At 38.9% G+C, this 23,592-nt stretch overlaps 2 protein-coding genes, 2 non-coding genes and 1 pseudogene across 4 annotated transcripts in view; 4 read left to right on the top strand and 1 right to left on the bottom strand.

Annotated features, from left to right (window-relative positions):
* The window catches only part of PSPH (phosphoserine phosphatase), an 85,642-nt gene extending 74,738 nt beyond the window's left edge, over nt 1-10,904 (bottom strand). The window contains exon 1 of the mRNA XM_074328498.1: nt 10,753-10,904. The gene's annotated coding sequence lies outside the window, so the exon portion shown is untranslated. The remainder of the gene's footprint in view (nt 1-10,752) is intronic.
* Nucleotides 1,674-2,152, top strand: LOC141570775 (translationally-controlled tumor protein pseudogene; annotated as a pseudogene).
* A 135-nt stretch (nt 10,905-11,039) lies between the features above and the next one.
* On the top strand, nt 11,040-22,181 carry CCT6A (chaperonin containing TCP1 subunit 6A). Its single transcript, XM_019719077.2, has 14 exons — nt 11,040-11,329; nt 11,765-11,828; nt 13,390-13,524; nt 14,360-14,533; nt 15,031-15,134; nt 15,836-15,946; nt 16,213-16,372; nt 16,451-16,533; nt 18,367-18,463; nt 18,758-18,905; nt 19,315-19,448; nt 19,838-19,940; nt 20,878-20,950; nt 21,163-22,181. The coding sequence occupies exons 1-14, from the start codon at nt 11,193-11,195 to the stop codon at nt 21,233-21,235; spliced, it is 1,596 nt and encodes a 531-aa protein (XP_019574636.1). The 5' UTR covers nt 11,040-11,192; the 3' UTR covers nt 21,236-22,181.
* On the top strand, nt 14,094-14,227 carry LOC141570922 (small nucleolar RNA SNORA22). The gene has a single exon (XR_012495364.1). It is a non-coding gene; the product is annotated as a small nucleolar RNA SNORA22 (small nucleolar RNA).
* On the top strand, nt 18,956-19,095 carry LOC141570916 (small nucleolar RNA SNORA15). The gene has a single exon (XR_012495358.1). It is a non-coding gene; the product is annotated as a small nucleolar RNA SNORA15 (small nucleolar RNA).
* Nucleotides 22,182-23,592: the final 1,411 nt, after the last annotated feature.

The following is a 23,592-nucleotide window of genomic DNA, read 5'->3' as shown; positions in this document are numbered from 1 at the left end:
ACTATAAGCAGAGCTGTGGCTTGTAGATTTACTTTTGATACATTGCTCTACTAGCAACAAAGAGGACTAAAGGCAGAGCAAAAACTTAGGGCACTATGGTAGTTATCCCAATAAGAAATGATCATAGCCTAAACCTGATTGGTGAACATGGCGATGGAGGAAAGTACATAGAGTGGAGAAGGGTGACATCTAGAAAATAGGTGTGAAAATATTCAGGGAGCATGTGAATATGGGAGCCTGAGGCAAAGGAAGTAGTCAAGGGTGAAACCTAGGTTTCTGGCTCTCCCCTAACACAACAGTGTGACCTTGAGTTGATAATTTAACCTCTTTCTGTGTTGATGTAATCATGTGTGAAACTGGTTTAATACATGACTTCAAAGGATTCATATTAGGATCAAACGCGACAACTGATGTGAAGGTGCTATGAAAATTATGTAGTTAATTACATAATATGAACGGTAGTGGCAATTAACACCTTCCATGTCTGGCATAATACAAAGCATGTTATACATGCAATCTCAGTTTTCTCTATGATGTCACTTACCCCTACTTTATAGGTTAGAAAATTGAGTCAAAAAAGTTAAGTAACCTTTCCAAGGCCACACACTGGTAAACAATGCAAACTAGAATTCAAACTCAAATTATTTCACTCTGGGATTCTTTATACACCACCCTGCCTCATTAGAGTTCTTTCCTTAAAATGTTCTTCTTTATTGAAATTCCTCCTGAATCAAATAGCTGAACACCTGCTGCCACCTCTATTTCTTCAATCATAGCATACTATGGGTCTGCTCCCACGTGACTTTTTGTTTAAAATTCTCCAAACAACATTCTAAAGTTCTCCCATCCTATACATACATTAGCATACAGGTAACACTCCCTTGCTACTTTATTTTGCATCATATACTGGAAATAATTAATTTGCTTGAAAGCGTGATAACCAAGGCTGGAAGAATGACATATGCAAATAGCTTGCCTCTAGAGGAATAATGAGGGTCCTTGTTTTGCTGACTTTGTCTAATTCCTGGTATGATGTTAGTGGAAATGCCTAATTTAAGATTCTGGTATTTGTTCATTATGGATTTTTTGCATAAATTTTGCAAAAATCACTGCATTAAAGCATTGATCTCGATTACTGAGTTTTGGGTGCCTCTTAAATTTTGCACCTCAGGAGAGTGGAAGTCTTTACACTACTCCTTTCCCTACCTGCAAGTAGATGACTGAAGTTCCACAATCTTCATCTCTGTTCATGTCTCCCACACATCTCTAACAGTAGCTAAATAAATCTGCATGCACAGCAAGTAACATCATGGGGCTCCTTCTACTGTGTTGTGTTATACTATCACTTAAACTTATGTAGATGCTTTTGTGATTTTCAAATATACAAGCCCACATAAAAGCATTATATACCAGGATATTCATTGTAGCCTGAATAGAAGATCTGGAACAACCTCAACGTCCATTAGTAGGTGATTGGTTAACTATGTCATTGTTACAAAGAATATCATGCAGCTGTTAATGAGGAATCCCACTGTTTTCACCTGCTCCCCCCTCCCCCCAGCAGTGCTGGGCTGCATAGTGCTCACTCCCAGCTCCTGCTAAGCCAGTGCCACTGTTGTGTCTTTCCAGCCACCGTCGTGATGATCTACTGGGACCAAATCAGCCATGATGAGATGTTCTCCAACATCTACAAGATCCGGGGAGACTGAGGATGGGCTGTGCCTGCAGGTAGAGGGGAAGATGGTCAGTAGAACAGAGGGTGATACTGATGACTACCTCATTGGTGGAAATACCTCCGCTGAAGGCCTGGAGGGCAAAGGTCCTGAAAGCACAGTAGTTGCTAGTGTTGACATTGTCATGAACCATCATTAGCAGGAAGACAGCTTCACAAAAGAAGCCTACAAGAAGTACATAATGATGAAATCCCTCAGAGGGAAACTTAAAGAACAGAGACCAGAAAGAGTAAAACCTTTTATGACAGGGGCTGCAGAACAAATCAAGTACATCCCTGCTAATTTCAAAAAACAACCAGTTCTTTATTGGTGAAAACCTGAATCCAGATGGCACGGTTGCTCTGTTGGACGACTGTGAGGATGGTGTGAACCCATAGGTGATTTTCTTTAAGGATGGTTTAGAAATGGAAAAATATTAACAGACTTGGCCATTGGGATCCATCACCTGTCATCATCGTAACTAGCTGCTGCTTTTCATCCACTCACCCGGCCTAGAACAAATAGGACTGATGTTATCTTGAGCTCTTCCGTTTTTTTTTTAACCTTGATTTATTTGGAGTGGAGGCATTGTTTTTAAAACAATCATGTCATGTAGATTGTCTAAAAATAAAATGCATTTACTCTTTTGAGAGAATGTCTCTTAGTTTAATACACATTTAAAACCATCCTGTGTAGGGTTCCTAGAGAAACTAGAGCCTGCCAGACCATCACTATAAAGTTTAAGACTGTCTTCAGATAACTTCTACAGTGAAAACTACTGGGACTGGAATATAAAAAATAAGGATCAAAAGTCTAAATTCAGAGTTGAGTGAAGGGAAAGACCATGCTCACAGCAAAATTTGAAGTGGATGCCTTAGACATTTCATCACCTGCAAACGGAAGTAGTTAACTCTGGAATAGATTACCAAAAGAATAAAAAGATACTAGTACAATTGGGGACAAAAATGAGGAATCGGACTTCCGGAAAAATAGCAGCGTGAGGTGAGCCTCTGTAAAGCTCCCCTGGAATTTACAACGAATTGAGCAACAAAAACTCACAAAGGACTCCCTGCACAGCAGACAGGCAAGACGAAGAGGCCCACTACCGACTGAAATCACCTACAGGTGGGAGATTCGCGCGAGTGGAGGGAGGAGGAAAGGGAGAAGCGCGCAGAGACGGAGCCGCGCGGGCGCAGGACTCAGACCCAGCTCAGTGCGCCGAGCTCGCTGCTTCCCGGAACTACCGCAGCTGCGGGAGAGGGAAGAACTCGGACTGCTAGGGCTCCGCCAGGGCTCCACAGGGCTGAGGGGACAGCATATAACACGGCTGAACCCAACGCTCACGGCAGAGACCTCGGAGAAAAGACTGAGGGAAAAAGGCTGAAAACGGTGGTATAAGCCCGCACTGCCGAGCAGAGAATGGAGCCTTAGGCACTGAGACTAGCCGCCCCTCCCTCCCCTCCCAGAGCTCGCCCCGCCCCCATCTGCCCGGTGCTAGAAGCGAAACAGTAGCAGTGTCAGATCAAAACAACAGAAAATTTGCTGTTTTGTGAACTGTGGACGGCAAACACAAATTCACAGCCCAACTAGTTCCAGCAAAGGCGAGAGAGCTGTGGAAGCAGGACCGGCTGTGGTGGTGGTCGCCGCCATTGCTCTCGGCCACCTCTCAAAACTCACCCCGCCCCTGACCCCACCTATCTGGGCGGATCCCTGCAGGAGTAAACAGAATTGCTGAAATATACGGGCTCTGAATCAGGAGCTGGAAGAGCTTTGGAACATCAAAAGCTCTCCGCATACCCACCGGGACACTGCGCCCTGTGACCTAGATGAACTATTAACAGAGGAGAAGCCCGTCTCCCAGGGAATCCGCCCATTGTGTGAGAAGTTGGAATAGTGCAGAGAAAACATAGCACTACTGTGTGGGAGAAGGAAAATAAGTTGCAGTTGGAGAAATAATAAAACATTCTACCAACAAGTACTGGCAAACAAAAGAAAGACCGCTTTCTATCAACCTGTTGCAGAAGTCACTCCTGTAGATGTCTAGGAAGAGATATAGTAAACCAGTAATCACCATGAATAACCAAGGCAACAAGATAGCTCAGAAAGAAAGTGAAAAATCTCCAGAGAAGGCACTTAAAGATACAGAAATATGTGACTTAAATGACAGAGAATTCAAGATTGCAGTTCTGAAAAAACTCAACGAGATACAAGAAAACACAGATAGGCAGTTAAAGGAACTCAGAAACTCAATCAAAGAACAGCATGAGCATTTTACGAAAGAGATTGAAATTTTAAAAAGAACCAAATAGAATTTCTGGAGATTAAGAACTCAATAGAAGAAATTAAGAATGAAATAACCAGCTTAGGTAGTAGAGTTGACCAGATGGAGGAAAGAATCAGTGACATCGAAGATAGAAACCTGGAAATGACACAGATAGAAGAAGAAAGAGACTTGAGACTTAAAAGAAATGAAAGAACTCTACAAGAACTTTCTGACTCCATCAGAAAGAGCAATATAAGAATAATGGGCATACCAGAAGGAGAAGAAAGAGAGAAGGAACAGAGAATATATTCAAACAAATTGTCGATGAGAACTTCCCAAATTTGTGGACAGAACTGGACCCTCGAATCCAAGAAGCAAATAGAACACCTAGTTACCTCAATCCCAACAGGCCTTCTCCAAGGCACATTGTATTGAAGCTGTCTAAAATCAACGACAAAGAAAGAATCCTCAAGGCAGCCAGGGAAAAGAAGACGGTAACTTACAAAGGAAAGCCCATTAGATTATCATCAGATTTTTCAGCAGAAACTCTACAAGCCAGGAGGAGTGGAACCAAATATTCAAACTATTGAAAGAGAGAAATCATGAGCCAAGAATAATATATCCAGCAAAGATATCCTTTAGATATGAAGGAGGAATAAAGACCTTTCCAGACATACAGAAGCTGAGGGAATTTTCTAATACACGACCTGCACTACAAGAAATACTAAAGGAGGCTATTCGACCACCATCAACAGGGACAATTTGTGGCAACCAAAACTCAAAAAGGGGAGAGTAAAGGCCTGAACCGAATATGGGAATGGAGAAAGTAAGTGTGCTGAAGAAAATGGAATACTCTAAATATCAAACTTTCTTTTACATAAACTTAAGGGTAACCACTCAAAATAAATCCAGAACTGAAATATATACTGTAATAAAAGAAGAAACAGAGGGAAACATCATAGAATACCACCACACAGAAATAATAGACAACCACAAAAAGGCAGAGAAACAATGGAGACACAGCCTTTCCAGAAAACTAAAGAGAGAATGACAGGAAATCCTCACATATCAATAATCACCCTAAATGTAAATGGACTGAACTCACCAATAAAAAGGCACAGAGTAGCAGATTGGATAAAAAAACTGAACCCAACCATATGCTGTCTCCAAGAGACACATCTGAGCTACAAGGACAAGCATAGACTCAAAGTGAAAGGTTGGAAATTGACACGCCAAGCAAATGGTACCCAGAGAAAATCAGGTGTAGCCATAATGATATCAGATGAAACAGACTTCAAGGTGAAAAAGATAACAAGAGACAAAGATGGACATTTCATAATGGTGAAGGGACTGTACAACAAGAAGACATAACAGTCATCAATATTTATGCCCCCAATCAGGGAGCACCGAAATACACCAAGCAACTACTAACAGAACTAAAGGGAGAAATTGACCAAAACACAATTATACTAGGGGACTTAAATACATCATTGACAGCTATGGATAGATCATCCAAACAGAAAATAAATAACGAAATAGTAGCCCTAAATGACACATTAGATGAAATGGACATAATTGACATTTATAGAGCACTTCATCCTAAAACATCAGACTATACATTCTTTTCTAGTGTACATGGAACATTCTCAAGGATAGACCATATATTGGGACATAAAATCAGTCTCAACAAATTTAAGAAGATTGAAATCATACCATGCATATTCTCTGATCACAAGGCTTTGAAATTGGATATCAACTGTAAAAAGAAAGCGGAAAAACACAAATACATGGAGATTAAACAACATACTTTTAAAGAAGGACTGGGTCAAAGAAGAAATTAGAGGAGAGATCAAAAGATACATAGAAACAAATGACAATGAAAATACATCCTACCAAAATTTTTGGGATGCAGCGAAAGCAGTTTTAAGAGGGAAATTTATCTCATTACAGGCCTATCTCAAGAAACAAGAAAACTCCCAAATAAATAACCTCATGTTACACCTTAAAGAACTAGAAAAAGAAGAACAAGTAAAACCCAAGGTCAGCAGAAGAAAGGAAATAACAAAAATTAGAGCAGAACTAAATGAAATAGAGAACAAAAAGACAATAGTAAAATTTAATGTTACAAAGAGCTGGTTCTTTGAAAAGATTAACAAAATTGACAAACCCTTGGCTAGACTTACTAAGATAAAAAGAGAGAAGACACTGATTAACAAAATCAGAAACGTAAAAGGGAAGTTATCACGGACACCACAGAAATACAAAGGATCATCCAAGAATACTATGAAGGACTATATGCCACCAAATTCAACAACCTAGAAGAAATGGACAAGTTCTTAGAAACATATAGCCTTCCAAGGCTGAACCATGAAGAACTGGAAAATCTAAACAGACCGATCACCAGTAACTAAATTGAATCAGTCATCCAAAACCTTCCCAAAAGCAAAAGTCCGGGACCAGATGGCTTCACTAGTGAATTCTACCAAACCTTCAAAGAGGATCTAATACCAATTCTGCACAAACTCTTCCAAAAATTGAAGAAGAGACAGTACTCCCTAACTCATTTTATGAGGCCAACATTACCCTGATACCAAAACCTGGTAAGGACAGCACAAAAAAGAAAACTACAGACCAATATCTCTGATGAATACCGATGCAAAAATCCTAAATAAAATTCTAGCAAATCGAATACAACAATGCATTAAAAGATTATTCATCACGACCAAGTGGGGTTCATCCCGGGGCACAAGGATGGTTCAACATACGAATCCATCAATGTGATACATCACATAAACAAAATAAAGGACAATAATCATATGATTATATCAATTGATGCAGAAAAAGCATTTGACAAGATACAACATCCATTTATGATTAAAACACTTAATAAAATGGGTATAGAAGGAAAATACCTTAACATAATAAAGGCCATATATGACAAGCCCTCTGCTAATCTCATAATTAATGGAGAAAAACTGAAGCCCTTTGCTCTACGTTCAGGAACACGACAGGATTGTCCCCTATCACCTCTGCTTTTCAACATAGTGTTGGAAGTCCTTGCCAGAGCAATCAGGCAAGAGAAAGAAATAAAAGGCATCCAAATTGGGAATGAAGAAGTTAAATTATCACTCTTTGCAGATGACATGATGCTATATATAGAAAACCCTAAAGACTCCACCAAAAAGCTATTAGAAACAATCAACGAATACAGTAAAGTTGCCGGCTACAAAATCAACGCACAAAAGTCCATTGCCTTCCTATATACTAACAATGAAATCTCAGAAAAGAAATACAAAAACAATTCCTTTTGCAATTGCAGCAAAAAGAATAAAATACCTAGGAATAAACTTAACCAAGGATGTGAAAGACCTATATGCTGAAAACTATAAGACATTTTTGAAAGAAATTGAAGAAGACACAAAGAAATGGAAAGACATTCCGTGCTCATGGATTGGAAGAATCAACATAGTTAAAATGGCCATATTACCCAAAGCAATATACAGATTCAATGCAATCCCCATCAAAATCCCAATGGCATATTTTAAAGAAATAGAACAAAAATCATCAGATTTGTTTGGAACCACAAAAGACCCCGAATAGCCAAAGCAATCTTAAGAAAAAGAACAATAATGGAGGTATCACACTTCCTGACTTTGGCTTGTACTACAGGGCTACAATAATCAAAACAGCATGGTATTGGCAGAAAAACAGACACATAGACCAATGGAATAGAATTGAGAACCCAGAAATAAAACCACATAAATATGGACAGATAATTTTTGACAAAGAAGCTAGAAACATACAATGGAGCAAAGACAGCCTCTTCAATAAATGGTGCTGGGAGAATTGGATAGCCACGTGCAAAAGAATGAAACTGGACTGCTATTTGTCACCATGTACCAAAGTTAATTCAAAATGGATCAAAGACTTAAGCATAAGACCTGCAACAATAAACTGCATAGAAGAAAACATAGGTACTAAACTTATGGACCTTGGGTTCAAAGAGCATTTTATGAACTTGACTCCAAAGGCAATGGAAGTAAAAGCTAAAATAAACGAATGGGACTATATGAAACTTAAAAGCTTCTGCACAGCAAAAGAAACCATTGACAAAATAAAGAGGCCACCAACTGAATGGGAGAAGATTTTTGCAAACAGTGCCTCCGATAAGGGGCTAGTATCCAGAATATACAAGGAACTCATGCAACTCAACAACAAAAAACAAACAACCCAATTGAAAAATGGGCAGAGGACTTGAAGAGACATTTCTCCAAAGAGGACATACAAATGGCAAATAGACATATGAAAAATGCTCAACATCACTAATCATCAGAGAAATGCAAATCAAAACCACAATGAGATATCACCTCACCCCAGTCAGAATGGCTATCATCAACAAGACAAATAGTAACAAATGTTGGAGAGGCTGTGGAGAAAAGGAACCCTCATACACTGTTGGTGGGAATGCAGACTGGTGCAGCCGTTATGGAAGGCAGTGTGGAGGTTCCTCAAAGAATTACGAATAGAATTGCCATATGACCCAGCAATCCCTCTCCTGGGTATCTACCCAAAAATCTGAAAACATTTAGAGATAAAGACACGTGTGCTCCAATGTTCATTGCAGCTTTGTTTACGGTGGCCAAGACATGGAAACAACCAAAATGTCCTTCGATAGATGAATGGATAAAGAAGTTGTGGTATATATACACAATGGAATACTATTCGGCAGTAAGAAAAGATGATATAGGAACATTTGTGACAACATGGATGGATCTTGAGAGAGTAATGCTGAGCGAAAGAAGTCAGACAGAAAAAGCAGAGAACCATGTGATTTCACTGATATGTGGTATATAAACCAAAAACAACAAAAGAACAAGACAAACAAATGAGAAACAGAAACTCATAGACACAGACAATAGTTTAGTGGTTGCCAGAGGGTAAGGGGGGTGGGGGGTGGGGGGTGGGAGATGAGGGTAAGGGGGATCGAATATATGGTGATTGAAGGAGAACTGACTCTGGGTGATTTTCACACAATGGGATTTATAGATGATGTAATACAGAATTGTACACCTGAAATCTATGTAATTTTACTAACAATTGTCACCCCAATAAATTTAATTAAAAAAAAAAAATGAGGAATCCGCTTGCATTGATATTTTATAATCTCCAAGATACTTTAAGTATAACATACCCAACACTGTGTATTACAAATTGCCATTTTGTGAGGGGAAAATTCTTATATTTATGTATGTACAGAGGGTGCCAAAAAAATGTATACACATTTTAAGAAAGGAAAAGTGTATAAAAATTGTAATACTCAGTATATACCAATAACAAAAGATGAATACAAGTCACGTTTGACTTTTGCAATTACAAAAGGGGCTCAAAGCAGTTACCATCAGGGTCCAAACACTTCTGATTACGGCTAACTACTGCTTGAGTAACGTTGACCAAAGTGTCCACTTATATACATTTTTTGGCACCATTTGTTTTTTGGCACCCGGTATTTATTTATAAATTTAGAAAGCATCTAGGGGAATTCAGAGCATCTAAAGGTAACTACGCTTGTTTGGAGGAAGTTATACCAGCAGGAAGAAGTGTTACTTTTATCACATACCCTTTGGTACGTTTTGAATTCTGAACAATTGTCATTATCTATAAACATAAAAAACAAAACATTACTGAATATCTGGTACTTGGAGGGGTGGGGGAACCGGATGCTAGAAAACAATTATAGACACTTTTTTCAGAATTTTTCTGTCTTCAGTGTCCTCTCAAATGCTGGACAACAACACTGCTCAATCAAGTTTGAGTTTTCAAACTTGCCTTGAGGGCCTAAGGCCTCAGCAGTGAGTTTTTGAGCCCAGAGGGTGAACTGACTTGCTTCTCCTCAAAGGCCACACCAATCCCATAGATTTCTAAAGGCATCTAGCACTTTCTCCCTTGCATTGTATCTCTTTGGCCTTCCCTAGGCCTAAAACACCTAGGATACTAGGAGAGGATAAGAAACATCCAAACCTGTAGAGAATTATGAGTTTATTTATTTTTATGAGTTTATTTATGCTGGGAAGCAAAATCTCAATGGAGTGAGAAAATGCTCCGGAGAATGGCAGTTTCACAGCTTATTTTATACATTAGAATCAAAGGAGACATAAGGAGGATTACATGAAATCCATTGGTGGTAGATTAAGGAGGTGGAAGAAAGCATACCAGGGAAATCTCTGGGATTCGGTAAAAGGCAAAAGGAAGAAACACACTTCTTACATTGGCGGGTACAGGATAGCTAATAATTAACATTTACAACACACAGAGATGGTACATGGGAAACAACATAATGAGGGGCTCAGTGGTCTTGTGCTCTGGTCCAGCAGTTGTGCCTTCAAGGAGTAGGAAAAGAAAATTACTCTGACACTTCAAAGATACATTATCCTAGATACCTACGCTATGGCTTGCTCCCTTAAGGTAAAGGCTAACCTTTGCTACGGAAGATGTAGGCCTACCTGCTATTACTTGCCCAGTTAGGAGTTTGTGATCAGACAATCTTGCGTGGTGACTTTTGATCACTGAGTTTGTCAGGACTGCAGGTGGCCCCGCAGAGCCTGTCAAGTTTATTACATAACCCTTTTTCATTCACAGTCCTAGTAAGATTCACTACAGTAGCCCCACATGACCTAGAACACTAACAAGCACATAGGATGCAGTCAAGAAAACTGGTGACAGGCACAAAAGGGGAGGAAACAAGGCAAATTTGGAAGGGAGGGAGGCCACTTGTACAACCTGCGGTCAGAGACCTCCAGGAAGGAACGCCAGCTCTCCAGTCACCCAAGAGGCGGACGGGCGCGCGGCCCGCAGCCTCAACCTCCCGCTGAGCGGGCCTCGGTCGGCCGCCGCTATGTCCTCAGGGCTCGGTCCGCAAAGCCGGCGAGGACACCGGAAGCTCGGGAGCCCTTACTGCACAAGAACGCGCTCCTCCCCTCCCTGCGCAATGGCGCCGGAGTCCGGCCTTGAGGGGCGGGGCCGCAGGGCCGTGCGACCGCGACCCAATGAGCGGCGCCGGCCGACCGGCGGCCCAATGATGGCGGCGCGTGGGCACGCTGGGGGCCGGCAGGGCGCGCCCGACTTTTCCAGAAGACCCGGATAGCGCAGCCTGGCCACGCTGAGCCGGCGTTGGGAGGTCTTCACGTCTGCTCTTTTTGTGCTCTGCTCCTGGGTCAGCTATGGCGGCTGTGAAGACTTTAAACCCCAAGGCCGAGGTGGCCCGAGCCCAGGCTGCGTTGGCGGTCAACATCAGCGCGGCCCGGGGGCTGCAGGACGTGCTGCGGACCAACTTGGGGCCTAAGGGCACCATGAAGATGTAAGGCGGGGCTGGTGGGGAGGGCCGGGCGGGCACCGCGCACCTCGTGCGGCCGCGATGCCGGCAATCGCTCGTGGTCTCCAGCCCGCTGCTTCCGGGCCTGTGCGCCCGTTGCTGCTCCCCTTTTACCCCCGTTCCCAGGTCAGGCCTGTTTCCTGCCCTGGCTGTTTGCTCTTGTAGTCGATGCAGCCTCCGCAGAGAACAAAGCTGCCCTCGTGCGCGGCCCTCTGGGACTAAAGCGACCCTGAGGACGCGCGGCACAGTTTCTCAGAAGGGAGGGGGTGGGCACTGCGCCATTCCTGTTACCGGGAGTGGACGACCAACTTAATGGCCGTGTGCGGCTCCTTAGGATCTGGGTAAAGCCTGGTGTTGATGGGAGTCAGTTTGGTCTCCGTTGAAAAAGTCACACTGATTTCGTTTCTGCTCATTGAACAGGCTTGTTTCTGGTGCTGGAGATATCAAGCTTACTAAGGATGGCAACGTGCTGCTTCATGAAATGGTGAGAGGCTGCTATACGTTTAAAAGGTCTTGGTTTGCCATAGTAGGTTTAATTTGTAGGAAGATGTTTAATGTTTATTCTCAAGGTAGGAGGAACTCATATTCATCACCTCTCAACAGGCCAGTCTTACAGACAATGGAGAGAGTAGAAAAGTAATGTAATGTAATCAGTAATGGTAGCCACAGTATGTTAGTGAGGAGCCCTGGAGTCTGATACTTATTTATGAATACATACTCTTGTCATTTAAGGTGTTAGTTAAAGGATTGAAATTATTAAGATTCTAATCTGAAAACCAAGCAGTTGACACATTCACATAGGTAAAATGAGACAGGTTGTTTGTACTTTGTCTCTTTTTAAAACAGCAATTTCTCTGTTACCTGTCATCTCTTCCACCTCCAACTGGAGGGGAAGTAAAACTCCTTGTTTAACCATTTTAAAAGTCCTGTGACCAAGAATATGAGATTATTGAGAGGATCACAAATTTTACACATCCGTAAGTTCCCAAAACTTAGCAGTTCAAATCCAAAAAAGGGAAATGACTTTCCTGTGTTTTGAGTTAATAAAATGTAGGGCTTTGATAGTAGGGTACCGTGCCTTCAGCACCCAAATGTAATTGGTGGCCTGTGCTGGCTGAGAACAGTTGGAGTCATAGTTTAAACTTAATATCAGAAAAGCCTGGGTGATGAACACACAATGGGATTTATAGACGATGTAATACAGAATTGTACACCTGAAATCTATGTAATTTTACTAACAATTGTCACCCCAATAAATTTAATAAAATAAAAAGAAAGAGAGAAAAGCTGTATCTACATATTTTTTTATTTTATTTTACTTGATTTTTTTTAATTGTGAAATACAGCATAAACATAGAGAAGCACATTAAACATTTATAGCTTAACAAGAAACTATAAAGGAAACAGAAGTATACAGTATCACCTCTGTGTTGGTCTTGCCAAAAATAGCAAATGTAGATAATGAGATAGTCTACAAGGCAATTGGGCTGGATTCTTAAAACTGTCAGTGTCCCCCAAGACCTAAAAGGCTGGGAACTATTGTAGATTAAAGGATAAAAAGCAAAAGCAGTGCAGGAGCCTTGTTTGAATCCTTTCTCATTAAGAATTTGTGTGTGATATTGGAGACTTGAGGAATACCCTGTCCTTCCAAAGCCTTCCCATGCAGTGATTTAGCATCCACTGATGACCTTTGCTAGGAGGGCTATTTTTAATTGTTTGATGCCGAGTAATATTGGAGGCTGCTGAAGTTTTATTTTAGAAGTTACCTGATTTATTCCCACGAAGAGCCCTTAACTGAACCTCAAATTTCCTTATCAATAAAGTGGAGATAATCTTGAGAAATAAACAAATATATACATGACAATATTTTGGTCGTCAGAAAGTGAATGCAAAATAGCTAATGGTGACTTCTTAATCAGAATAACATGTAGCTGAACACGTGGGTAATTTGTGCAAATACATAGCTTAAGGATGCCTTTCACATTTTAAGGTGTATTTGTATTGTTTCAAGTTACTTAATTTTTTTTTTCTTTTTCTACTTTCAGCAAATTCAACACCCAACAGCCTCCTTAATAGCCAAAGTAGCAACAGCCCAGGATGACATAACTGGTGATGGTACCACTTCCAATGTCCTAATCATTGGAGAACTGCTGAAACAGGCGGATCTCTACATTTCTGAAGTATTACATGATTCTTGTGTTTCTGTGATACTTTATTGCATATAGAAGATAATCTGAGTTTTATTTATACAAATTGATGTGTTAATAGTAGCTGAGGCTATATAGTAGAATTTGAAGAGCATAGGGGCTTAAATCTAGGAACCAGAGTCTTTATCTTGGTCTGACACAAGTTTATTGTGATCCTGGACAAGTTAAAGAACCTTCCTGGGCCTGACGTTTTCTTATTTTATCAAGTTGCATTGCATATATGACATGTGTCTGTCTATAATGTAGATTAATAATTGAAATCAGACTAGGCATATTTATAAGGAAAAAAGCCAACCAAAAACAGACTTAAGAATTCTACTACTTTGTTTTGCCCTGAGTAGGTCCAAAGTTAAAGCAAACCTTAATAAATACTAATCTGATGTCAAGAAAAACTTCCTAGGAAGACAGGAGTTAGTCTCCCTGTCTGCTTTTTCTTGGTAAATGATATGAATTAACTTCAGATCACCTATAGAAAAGATATAATGGTCCTGTTGACTGCAGGTTGTTGTGACACTTGAGTTTTTGTCATTATTCCTTGTAGTTTGCACAGTGAACACCCAAGTGTGCTTTATAGTTCCCTTGGCTTTGACTCTGTGCTAGAGCAATGTCTGTTCTTCTCCTCTGCATTGAAAGGACTATTTATCCTTTTAAATGTATTCAGAAAGTCAGCACATTATATTAATTGTATTAAAGGGTCTGAATGATCTAGAGTAAATCTTCAGAAATGTACTTTATCGTGAACTATATAGTTCCATCTAATTGAAAAATTCCAGTGTTAGTGGTGGTTTTGTAATTGCATGTATTATAGGGTCTTCATCCCAGAATAATAACAGAAGGATTTGAAGCTGCAAAGGAAAAGGCACTTCAGTTTTTGGAACAAGTCAAAGTAAGCAAAGAGATGGACCGGGAAACACTCATAGATGTGGCCAGAACATCTCTACGTACTAAAGTTCATGCTGAACTTGCTGATGTCTTAACAGAGGTATGTGTCTGATGGTACAGTACACCTATACCAAAACCTTTGATATTAGAAACATCAGTATATTTAACCAATTGCAGTTATAGGGTGCTCTCTAAAGTCTTCCACGGTATTGTATTGTGAAATAAGTAGGTTCATTTTTGTGGCATTGATAACTTGATCTGTGTCCCTAAAGAGAAATAAGAAAATAATTGTATATCTGATCAGATTATAAAACGTATAATTAGAGGTTTCATTATTATAAAAAGCTTCCTGTTATCAATAGTTTTAATAAAATAGGGATGCCAGTGATTCTTTAGGTAATTACTAATTGAGATTTCAGAAATGTAAATGACTTCAGCCCCTTTACAACTATATTCTATTAGCTCAGAAAAAGACTTAGATTAATTCAGAGATGTTAAAGTCAAGAAACTGTCTACTTTAAACTTTGAGGGACAAGCAACATAAATGTCTCGACTTCTGCAAATCAAATTCATTTAGTGATCATGCTTCTGTTGTAGGCTGTAGTTGACTCCATTTTGGCCATTAAAAAGCAGGATGAACCTATTGACCTCTTCATGGTTGAGATCATGGAAATGAAACATAAATCTGAAACCGACACAAGGTAGGTGGTAGAATACTGCAAAATATTTATAGTGTGTTTACAAATTTATAGATGCTTTATACAATACATATTTTGAGAGTGGTTTTTTTCCTTTGAATTAATGTGTATTGCCTAGATGAGTGTTTAATTTACTCAGTAGTATTACCTCTTAAAGTTAATGGTATGTGTTTATAGTCAGAACGATTCAGAAAAATGAGCTGTATCAATCAGTTGGCATTTATTGAACTGTTGGATGCAAAGCATAATGGGAGACTGTTGGGGAATTTAAAAATATATTGCAAAGACCTATAGTTGAAAACATTTTTTTTTAAAGGTAATCACAATATGATGGCCTGCTGGTTGAGACATTTTCTCTGCAGATTTTCTGTACAAGATAGGGATGCACTTTTGTTTGAATGGTTTGTTTTTGTCATGTTGTGGAATGTTGCTTTTCTGAACCTGCCTAGGTTTCACCCAAAAGTCTAGTTCAAATAACTCAAGAAATAAAGTTGATTGTGTGAAAATGATCAATAATAGTGTTTTAATTTTGTTAGCATACATTACACCCCCTCTGGAAATCGATAACAATACAACTCTTTATGTTTTAATTTTATTTTTCAATTATAGTTGACTATTATATTAGTTTCAGATGTGTAAAATAGTGATTAGACATTTATAGACCTTATGAAGTGATCACCATAATTTTTTGTGTGTTTTAACAGCTTAATCAGAGGTCTTGTTTTGGACCATGGGGCACGACATCCTGATATGAAAAAAAGGGTAGAAGATGCATATATCCTCACATGCAATGTGTCATTAGAATATGAAAAAACGTGAGTTTATATCCCCTCACAGATGGAATCGAGAAGCAGAGGAGCTTGGTATTTTGGGCATTCACTTCTTTCTTGAGACTCAGTTTTTCCACTGTAAGGACAATAATGTCCCAGTTGGGTTTGGGAGAATTCTAGGGAATAAACTGAGAACATACCAGGGTCAGGATTGGAACTCACTGACTGTTTAATCAAGTCTAACCCAGTTTTTATGGCTGCTGGCTTACCTTCTATTCAACCCCCAATAACTTCTTTTTTTTTTTAAATAGAGAAGTGAATTCTGGCTTTTTTTACAAGAGTGCAGAAGAAAGAGAGAAACTTGTAAAAGCTGAAAGAAAATTCATTGAAGATAGAGTTAAAAAAATAATAGAACTGAAAAAGAAAGTCTGTGGTGACTCAGATAAAGGATTTGTTGTTATTAATCAAAAGGTGAGAATTTTGCTTTATATACTTTTATACCCATTTTTATTTTTTAAGGTAAATGAAACATTTTTATTTCTGTTATAGGGAATTGACCCGTTTTCCTTAGATTCTCTTGCAAAAGAAGGCATAGTAGCTCTACGCAGAGCTAAAAGGAGAAATATGGAAAGGTACGGAGAGCAGGTTATCTGAGCGCTGTGGAATTGTGCAAGATAACTGGCATTGTTCCTTTTTCCCCTCTACTTATTTTTGCTTTTTTCTTTCTATTGTGATGAAATATACATAATATAAAACTTACCATTTTACCCATTTTTGAAAGTGTAAAATTTAGTGACATTAAGTTGCATTCACATTGTTGTGCAATTGTCACCATTATCCAGTTCCAGAACTTTTTCATCATCACCAACTGAAGCTCTGTATCCATTAAATGATAACTTCCCATTTCTACCCCTTACCAATCCCCCATACTTTCTGTCTCTGAATTTGATACCTCATATAAGGGAATCACACAGTATTTGTCCTTTTGTGTTTGGCTTATTTCATTTAGCATAATGTTTTCAAAGTTCATCCATGTTGTAGCATGGATCAGAATTTCATCCCTTTTTAAGGATGAATAATAATACTCTATTGTATGAATATATTACATCCTTGTTTATCCATTTATCGATGCACATTTATTTAGGTTTCTACATTTTGGCTTCTATGCGTAATGCTGCTATGAACATTGGTGTATACTTGTTTTATTTTTAAACCATGACACATACTATATGAGGTGTTATCAAACAATACGGTGAATGTTTAAATTTTAAAAACTTATTACAGTGAAGGACACATTGCCATTAATCCCCTTTAAAATACTCCCCCTCACTTCGAAAACACTTGTCCTGTTGTTCTTGCCACTTTCTGAAGCAGCCCTAGAAGTCCTCTTTCATGAGTGTCTTTAGTTGCGCTTGTTACCTGCCTCAATGTCCTGAATCATTTTGACTTTGGGGAAGAGCCAGAAGTTGCACAGTGCCAGATGCGGTGAATAAGGTGAATGAGGACACACTAATATTTTTATTTGACAGACATTGCCATACCAGAAGCGATGTGTGACACGGAGTGATGTTGTGATGGAGGAGGATTTGCAGCACACTTGAAAATACCTTTCAACTGTAGCTCACACCTGATTTGACTGCAGTGACCAAGTTGAAACTTGTTACACACTGTTACTAAGGTTCGACTCGCTGCTTCCCATATTGAAGATGATCCTTGCCTTTCTATTGGATGGCACTCGGCGGCAGCATTCACCGTATTTTATGATCACAACAGAAAGGCTCCGTGACATATCGCTTCTGGTATATGGCAATTTCTGTCAAAAACATTATGGTGTGTCTTCATCCACCTATTCACCGGATCTGGCACTGTGTGTTTTCTGGCTCTTCCCAGAGTCAAAAAGACCATGAAAGGTAAACATTTTGAATCAATTCAGGACATCGAGGCAGCCACGACAGTGCAACTAAAGACACCATGAAAGAGGACTTCCAGAACTGCTTCAGAAAGGGGCAAGAACGGTGGGATAAGTGTGTTAGGAAGCAAGGGGGGCTATTTTGAATGGGATTAATGGCAGTGTGTCTCTTACTGTGATAAATTTTTATTTGAACATTCGTTGTACTGTTTGATCATACCTCGTGCATATTTTATTTACCATGTCAAGAGACAGCATCAATGGGTTTCTCAGCAATCCTTCCAACAGGCTCACCATGATGAAGAGCTCTTGTCCACCTTTAGATTGCATGTCAGTATTTGCTGACTGGAGAGAGTGGTTTAAATGGAGACTTAAGAGAAAAGATTCGTTTTCAGCTGGTTGGTGGTAAATTGAAACACTTAAGTTAAAATACGTTTTAGAGTATAACTTTAGTGTTTAATTCTGAAAGATTGTTTTCTAAAAATTATCCATCTTTAAAACATAACTAATATTAAAGTCACTTACACATCTACTTTAAACTACTTCAATATTTCAGGCTGACTCTTGCTTGTGGTGGGGTAGCTCTGAATTCTTTTGATGACTTAAATCCTGATTGCTTGGGACATGCAGGACTTGTCTATGAATATACATTGGTAAGTGTATTTTCTTTCCAAAGATAGTACTTTTGGGTTTATGAATTCTTCAGTAGTAAAAACTTATTCAAACTCACAATCATATTTTTGCTTTGTTTACATATGTTTTGATAGTTTATGTATACTAATGATATGCCTTTGGTGGGAAACTCAATTTGTTTTATGGGTGATTTTTTTTTTTAAAGAAATAATTTGATGTGATCAGGGTTCCCTGTTAATATGCTACTTATCATTTTTCCTCTGATCATTCTTTGTACAACCATATACTGTTTTTGAAAATACCACTTCACATAGGGAGAAGAGAAGTTCACCTTTATTGAGAAATGTAACAATCCTCGCTCTGTCACGTTGTTGATCAAAGGACCAAATAAGCACACCCTCACTCAAATCAAAGATGCAATAAGAGATGGCTTGAGGGCTGTTAAAAATGCTCTTGATGATGGTAAGACCACTATTTAACTATTTAAACTATTCTTTTTGCTAGTCTGAAAGGCATGGCTGAATACTGTGTGCTTTTTATCAGTAGTTTACACAGCCAGACACCATGCAAAAGTAAAGTGTTCCCTTTAAAATGGCTATGATGGTATGCCAAGTTTTTTCATAGCATATCATTATTAAAAGTGGATACAAATAAGTGAGTTAATAGCTTCCAAGTGCTAGTTAAATTGAGTCATTCTGCTATTTGATATGTTGCCTGCATTGCTTTCAAATGCAATATTAAAATTGCTCTGGTTATACTGAATTCTCAAAAAATTAATAGCTTTCATGTATGTGTGTTTTAATTTATATGTTTTCTTATAATTCTACAGTTTTCTTTGTAGTTTAGCATTTCTCTCTTCTGCACACAATAGGCTGTGTAGTTCCGGGTGCTGGTGCAGTGGAAGTGGCGATGGCAGAAGCCCTGATTAAATACAAGCCCAGTGTAAAGGGCAGGGCTCAACTGGGAGTCCAAGCATTTGCTGATGCATTGCTCATTATTCCCAAGGTATGACTTAACAGTCAGTTTTCTAAAATAACAGCAAGATGATTCAACTGATGAATGCAAAAGCTTTTAGATAATGTGGATTTTGAATAAACACGTTTGATCAGTTTTCTCCCTAACACTAGAACAGGTGTGGTGTATCTCATCATCCAAATGTATTTGATTTCTCTGGAAGGAGAACTTGAATATCTGATTTCAGATGGCAAGAAGGTTTTAAGAAGGTTTGTAGTGAAAGGGTTATACCTGAGTACAAGTTTGTTTTTTGTTTAAGTTAAATTATGATCAATATTGTGGTTTTTCTATTATTAATTGGAAATATTGTTCATTTATTGTACACTTGACTATCAGTTCTTAGGTCTTGTCTTTTAAAGTATTAAATTTGCTTGCTTTAGGTACTTGCTCAGAATTCTGGTTTTGACCTTCAGGAAACACTGGTTAAAATTCAAGCAGAACATTCAAATTCAGGTCAACTTGTGGGTGTGGACTTGAACACAGGTAAGAGAATGCAGCTGTTTGTAGGGGGAGAACTAGGTGGTAAAGGTAAGATGAAGCCAGGAAGGATCACAAGAGACTTGGGGAATTGCTTTGCTGTGTGACATCAATCCTATCGGAACTCTGGGTTCTGAAATGAGGTATAAAAATGGAATGACTAGATACAGTAATTAAGGGAATAGAGTATATATTTGAATAATTTCAGAGAGTATGGGTTTGTTGATGCTGAGTGGTAACAGATGGTTCAGGTTGAAAGGTTTCATATTAGGCTTACTTTACTCCATTTTTTATCAGGGACTTTGATAAGAAAATACATTAGATCACATTCACTTGTTTTAAAAGACTGAGGATAGCAAATAATGCTGGAAGAGGGGACCAAGTGTAATGAAATTTAAAGCCCTGGTCTTGGGCCAGTGTAACAACACAAATTATATAAGTACAAAGTGGAAGAGAGGTAAATAAATCCGTACAATATGTGTAAGGCCTATTGTCAACAGCATTTACATTCAAGTTAATAGAAAAGGTTTCTGGAATGAGGAAAATGGTAAGCCCGTTTTGGCCAGGTTATAGTTCAAGTACTATACTTTAATATGGACAAATGGGACTGTGTCCAGAACAAAAGATGTTCAAACATTGGTAACCAATAGAGCATTCCTATCAGTGGGTCTTCTAAGTGGGGATCAGTCACTCATCAAAGGTATTCACAGGAGTCATTGTTTGGAGTACAGAATTGACTAAATGAGGAACTTTAGGTTTTCATAGTTAATACTCTTGTTTCCATAGTTAATACTTCTTGTTTTGGGGGGAAACACGGTACTAGAGGAAGTGAATAATCAGTGATGAGCAGAGCAGCACAAAATACTGTTGGTTCTTTTAGACAGCATTCTGATCTTAAAACCTGTTCTATATGATTTTTTAAGACTACCCGATTACCTTTCAGGTGAGCCAATGGTGGCAGCACAAGCAGGCATATGGGATAACTATTGTGTAAAGAAGCAGCTTCTTCACTCCTGGTGAGTTTGGGAAAGCCAAAACTAAAATAATCTTGAAGTAATCATCATATTCTTTAATTTGGTTTGTTCTGTTAATTTCTTTTTTTCCATTAAAAAAATGTATAGGAAAGGGGAAACTTAATTGGATTTAATTTGCACGGTCTAGTTGGAAATTGAGTTGAATTCGGGTTCATGTCTGAAATCTGAGCCATCTAATTTTTTTTGCCTTGTAGCACTGTGATTGCTACCAACATTCTCCTGGTAGATGAGATCATGCGAGCTGGAATGTCTTCTCTCAAAGGTTGAATTGAAGCTTCCTTTGTATCATCTGAATCATGAAGACTCCAGAGTGACCCTAAGAATACAGCTGTGGAATTTTTGTCTAAGCTTCAAATAATTTTCAACGGAATTTTCTTTTCCCATGTGAAAAAAGCAGAGAAGACTGGTACCTATTCAATTCCAAAGTCTGAAATTATAATTACAACATGTTTTTTTAATTGCACTCAGTGTACACACATAAAGCAGGCTATTTTCACCCAGTGAACAGGATGTTTTGCTGTAGCTTCAGTGATAAAAATACATGTTAGAAAAGTATGTTACCTGCCTTATTAAATACTGCTTGAAAAACGTTTTAATGGTTTAACAATTTTTTCTAATGTATCTTAATTTATCCAATAGTTTCTTATTGTTAAGCATTCAAGCTAAAAATTTTTATGGTAATATAAGTAACACTTAAATACCTTAAGATTTTGAAAACATCCCTGTTTCCTTAGTATAAATTCCTGTGAGTAAACTATTGGATCTTTCCATTGGACTTTTCATGCTTTTGAGGTAGCTTTGCTTAAAATGCTCCCCAGGGAAGTTAAGTGGTAGTGGATAGAAAGATGGGTGAACTAGAGGCAAGGGAGTTGAAAGAGCTACAAGTATAAAGTGGCAAAAATAGAAATAGAAGAGGCAGAGGTAGAAAGATGGTTGAATCCATGGTGACTAAGGGCTATGTGAGAGAAAGAGATTTTCAGATGGGCCATACTTGCCCACCACTGAACCTTTGCTTATGCTGAAATGTCCATCCCAAAACCGCCAGTATCATCTTTCGCTCAAATTATTCTCTCCTACTTGTTTCCACAAAATCGTTTTTGTACAGTTAGTACATCTCTGTAGTCCTTGAAAATGAAATTGTGTTACTAAGCTTGTATTTTGAGGACTTGGCAGTTGCCTACAGTGAGTGCAATAAATGTTAACTTGAAACCGGTTCTGTGATCTTGCAATGGTATTCCAGGGGAAGGTAGGAAGTCCAAATGTTCACAAGGTAATGAAGGGGCTTCTGCAATGGCGGGGCCTCTAAACACAAACCCTGAGAATATGGCTTTTTTCTTTTTTTTTAATTAAAATTTGTTGGGGTGACAATGGTTTGTAAAATTACATAGGTTTCAAGTGCACGATTCTGTAATATATCTATTCATCACATTGTGTGTTCACCACCCAGAGTCACTTCTTCCATCACCACATATTTAACCCCATTTACCCTCATCTACCATTCCCCACCCCTTTATGCTGTGGTAACTACTAAACTATTGTCTATGTATGAGTTTTTGTTTGTCTTGTTCCTTCGTAGCTTTCAGTTTTATGTCCCACATGTCAGTGAAATCATGATTCTCGACTTTTTCTGTCTTACTTCGCTTAGCGTAATCTCAAGATCCATCCATGTTGCAAATGGTATTGCATGATCTTATAGCCGAGTAGTATTCCACTGTGTATATGTACTATTTTTTTTTCAAAACAATGTAATAGACATCATTTATATCCCTCACCCAGTGATAACCCTTCTCCCCCCGCTATTACCCCTCTGATACCACATAATAGCAATTACATTTCCACTGTCTACTCCTAATGCTGTACTTCACTTGTAATTATATGTAAAATTGTAGTTGACATTCATTATTCTTCAACTGTAGGTGTATACTGCAGTGATCAGGCATCTACATCATCCCTGAGGTCTCCCTAGTGGGACAAGTGTCCATTGAATACCCTACAAAATCTTTACGTTATTGATTACATTCCCCAAATTGACTTTTGTATCCCCTTGGCAATCATATGACTACTGATTGTGCTTTCTAATCCCCTCACCTTCCCCCTTATTCCCACCCCCCGTCGCATCTAGCAACCCTCAGTTTTTTTCCTTTGTCTCTGAGACTTTCTGATTAGTTCATTTAATTTTTTCTTTAGCTTCTACATATAAGTGAGGTCAGGGTATTTGTCTTTCTCTGACTTATTTCACAAAAATGGAATGCTTAACGAATCCTTGCGCAGGGCCCATGCTAATCTCTATAGTTCTAATTTTATATACTGCATCTTTATCCGATCATTTATCAAAGGGCACTTGGGTTTGTTTCCATGTCTTGGCAACCATGAATAATGCTGTGAACATTGGGGTACGTATGTCTACAGATAAATGTTTTCAGATTTTTTAGGGTATATTTTTAATTTCCTGACCCCACAGCCTTGAATTCAGGTTCCAGCCTAGTCCTAGGCCTCTGGACTAGTCATGCTCCTCAGTTGACAGTATCCAAAGGCTGCGCCAGGGGGCGGTAAACCGCGCGCTCGTGTGTGTGTGTGTGTGTGTGTGTTTGGAGCATGCGCAGCAGAGCCACCACAGTGCATAC

Source organism: Rhinolophus sinicus, linkage group LG03 (genome assembly GCF_036562045.2).
Source record: "Rhinolophus sinicus isolate RSC01 linkage group LG03, ASM3656204v1, whole genome shotgun sequence".
NCBI lineage: Eukaryota > Metazoa > Chordata > Mammalia > Chiroptera > Rhinolophidae > Rhinolophus > Rhinolophus sinicus.
Note: the sequence above shows the minus strand (reverse complement) of the source record. Positions and strands in the feature narration are given on the sequence as shown.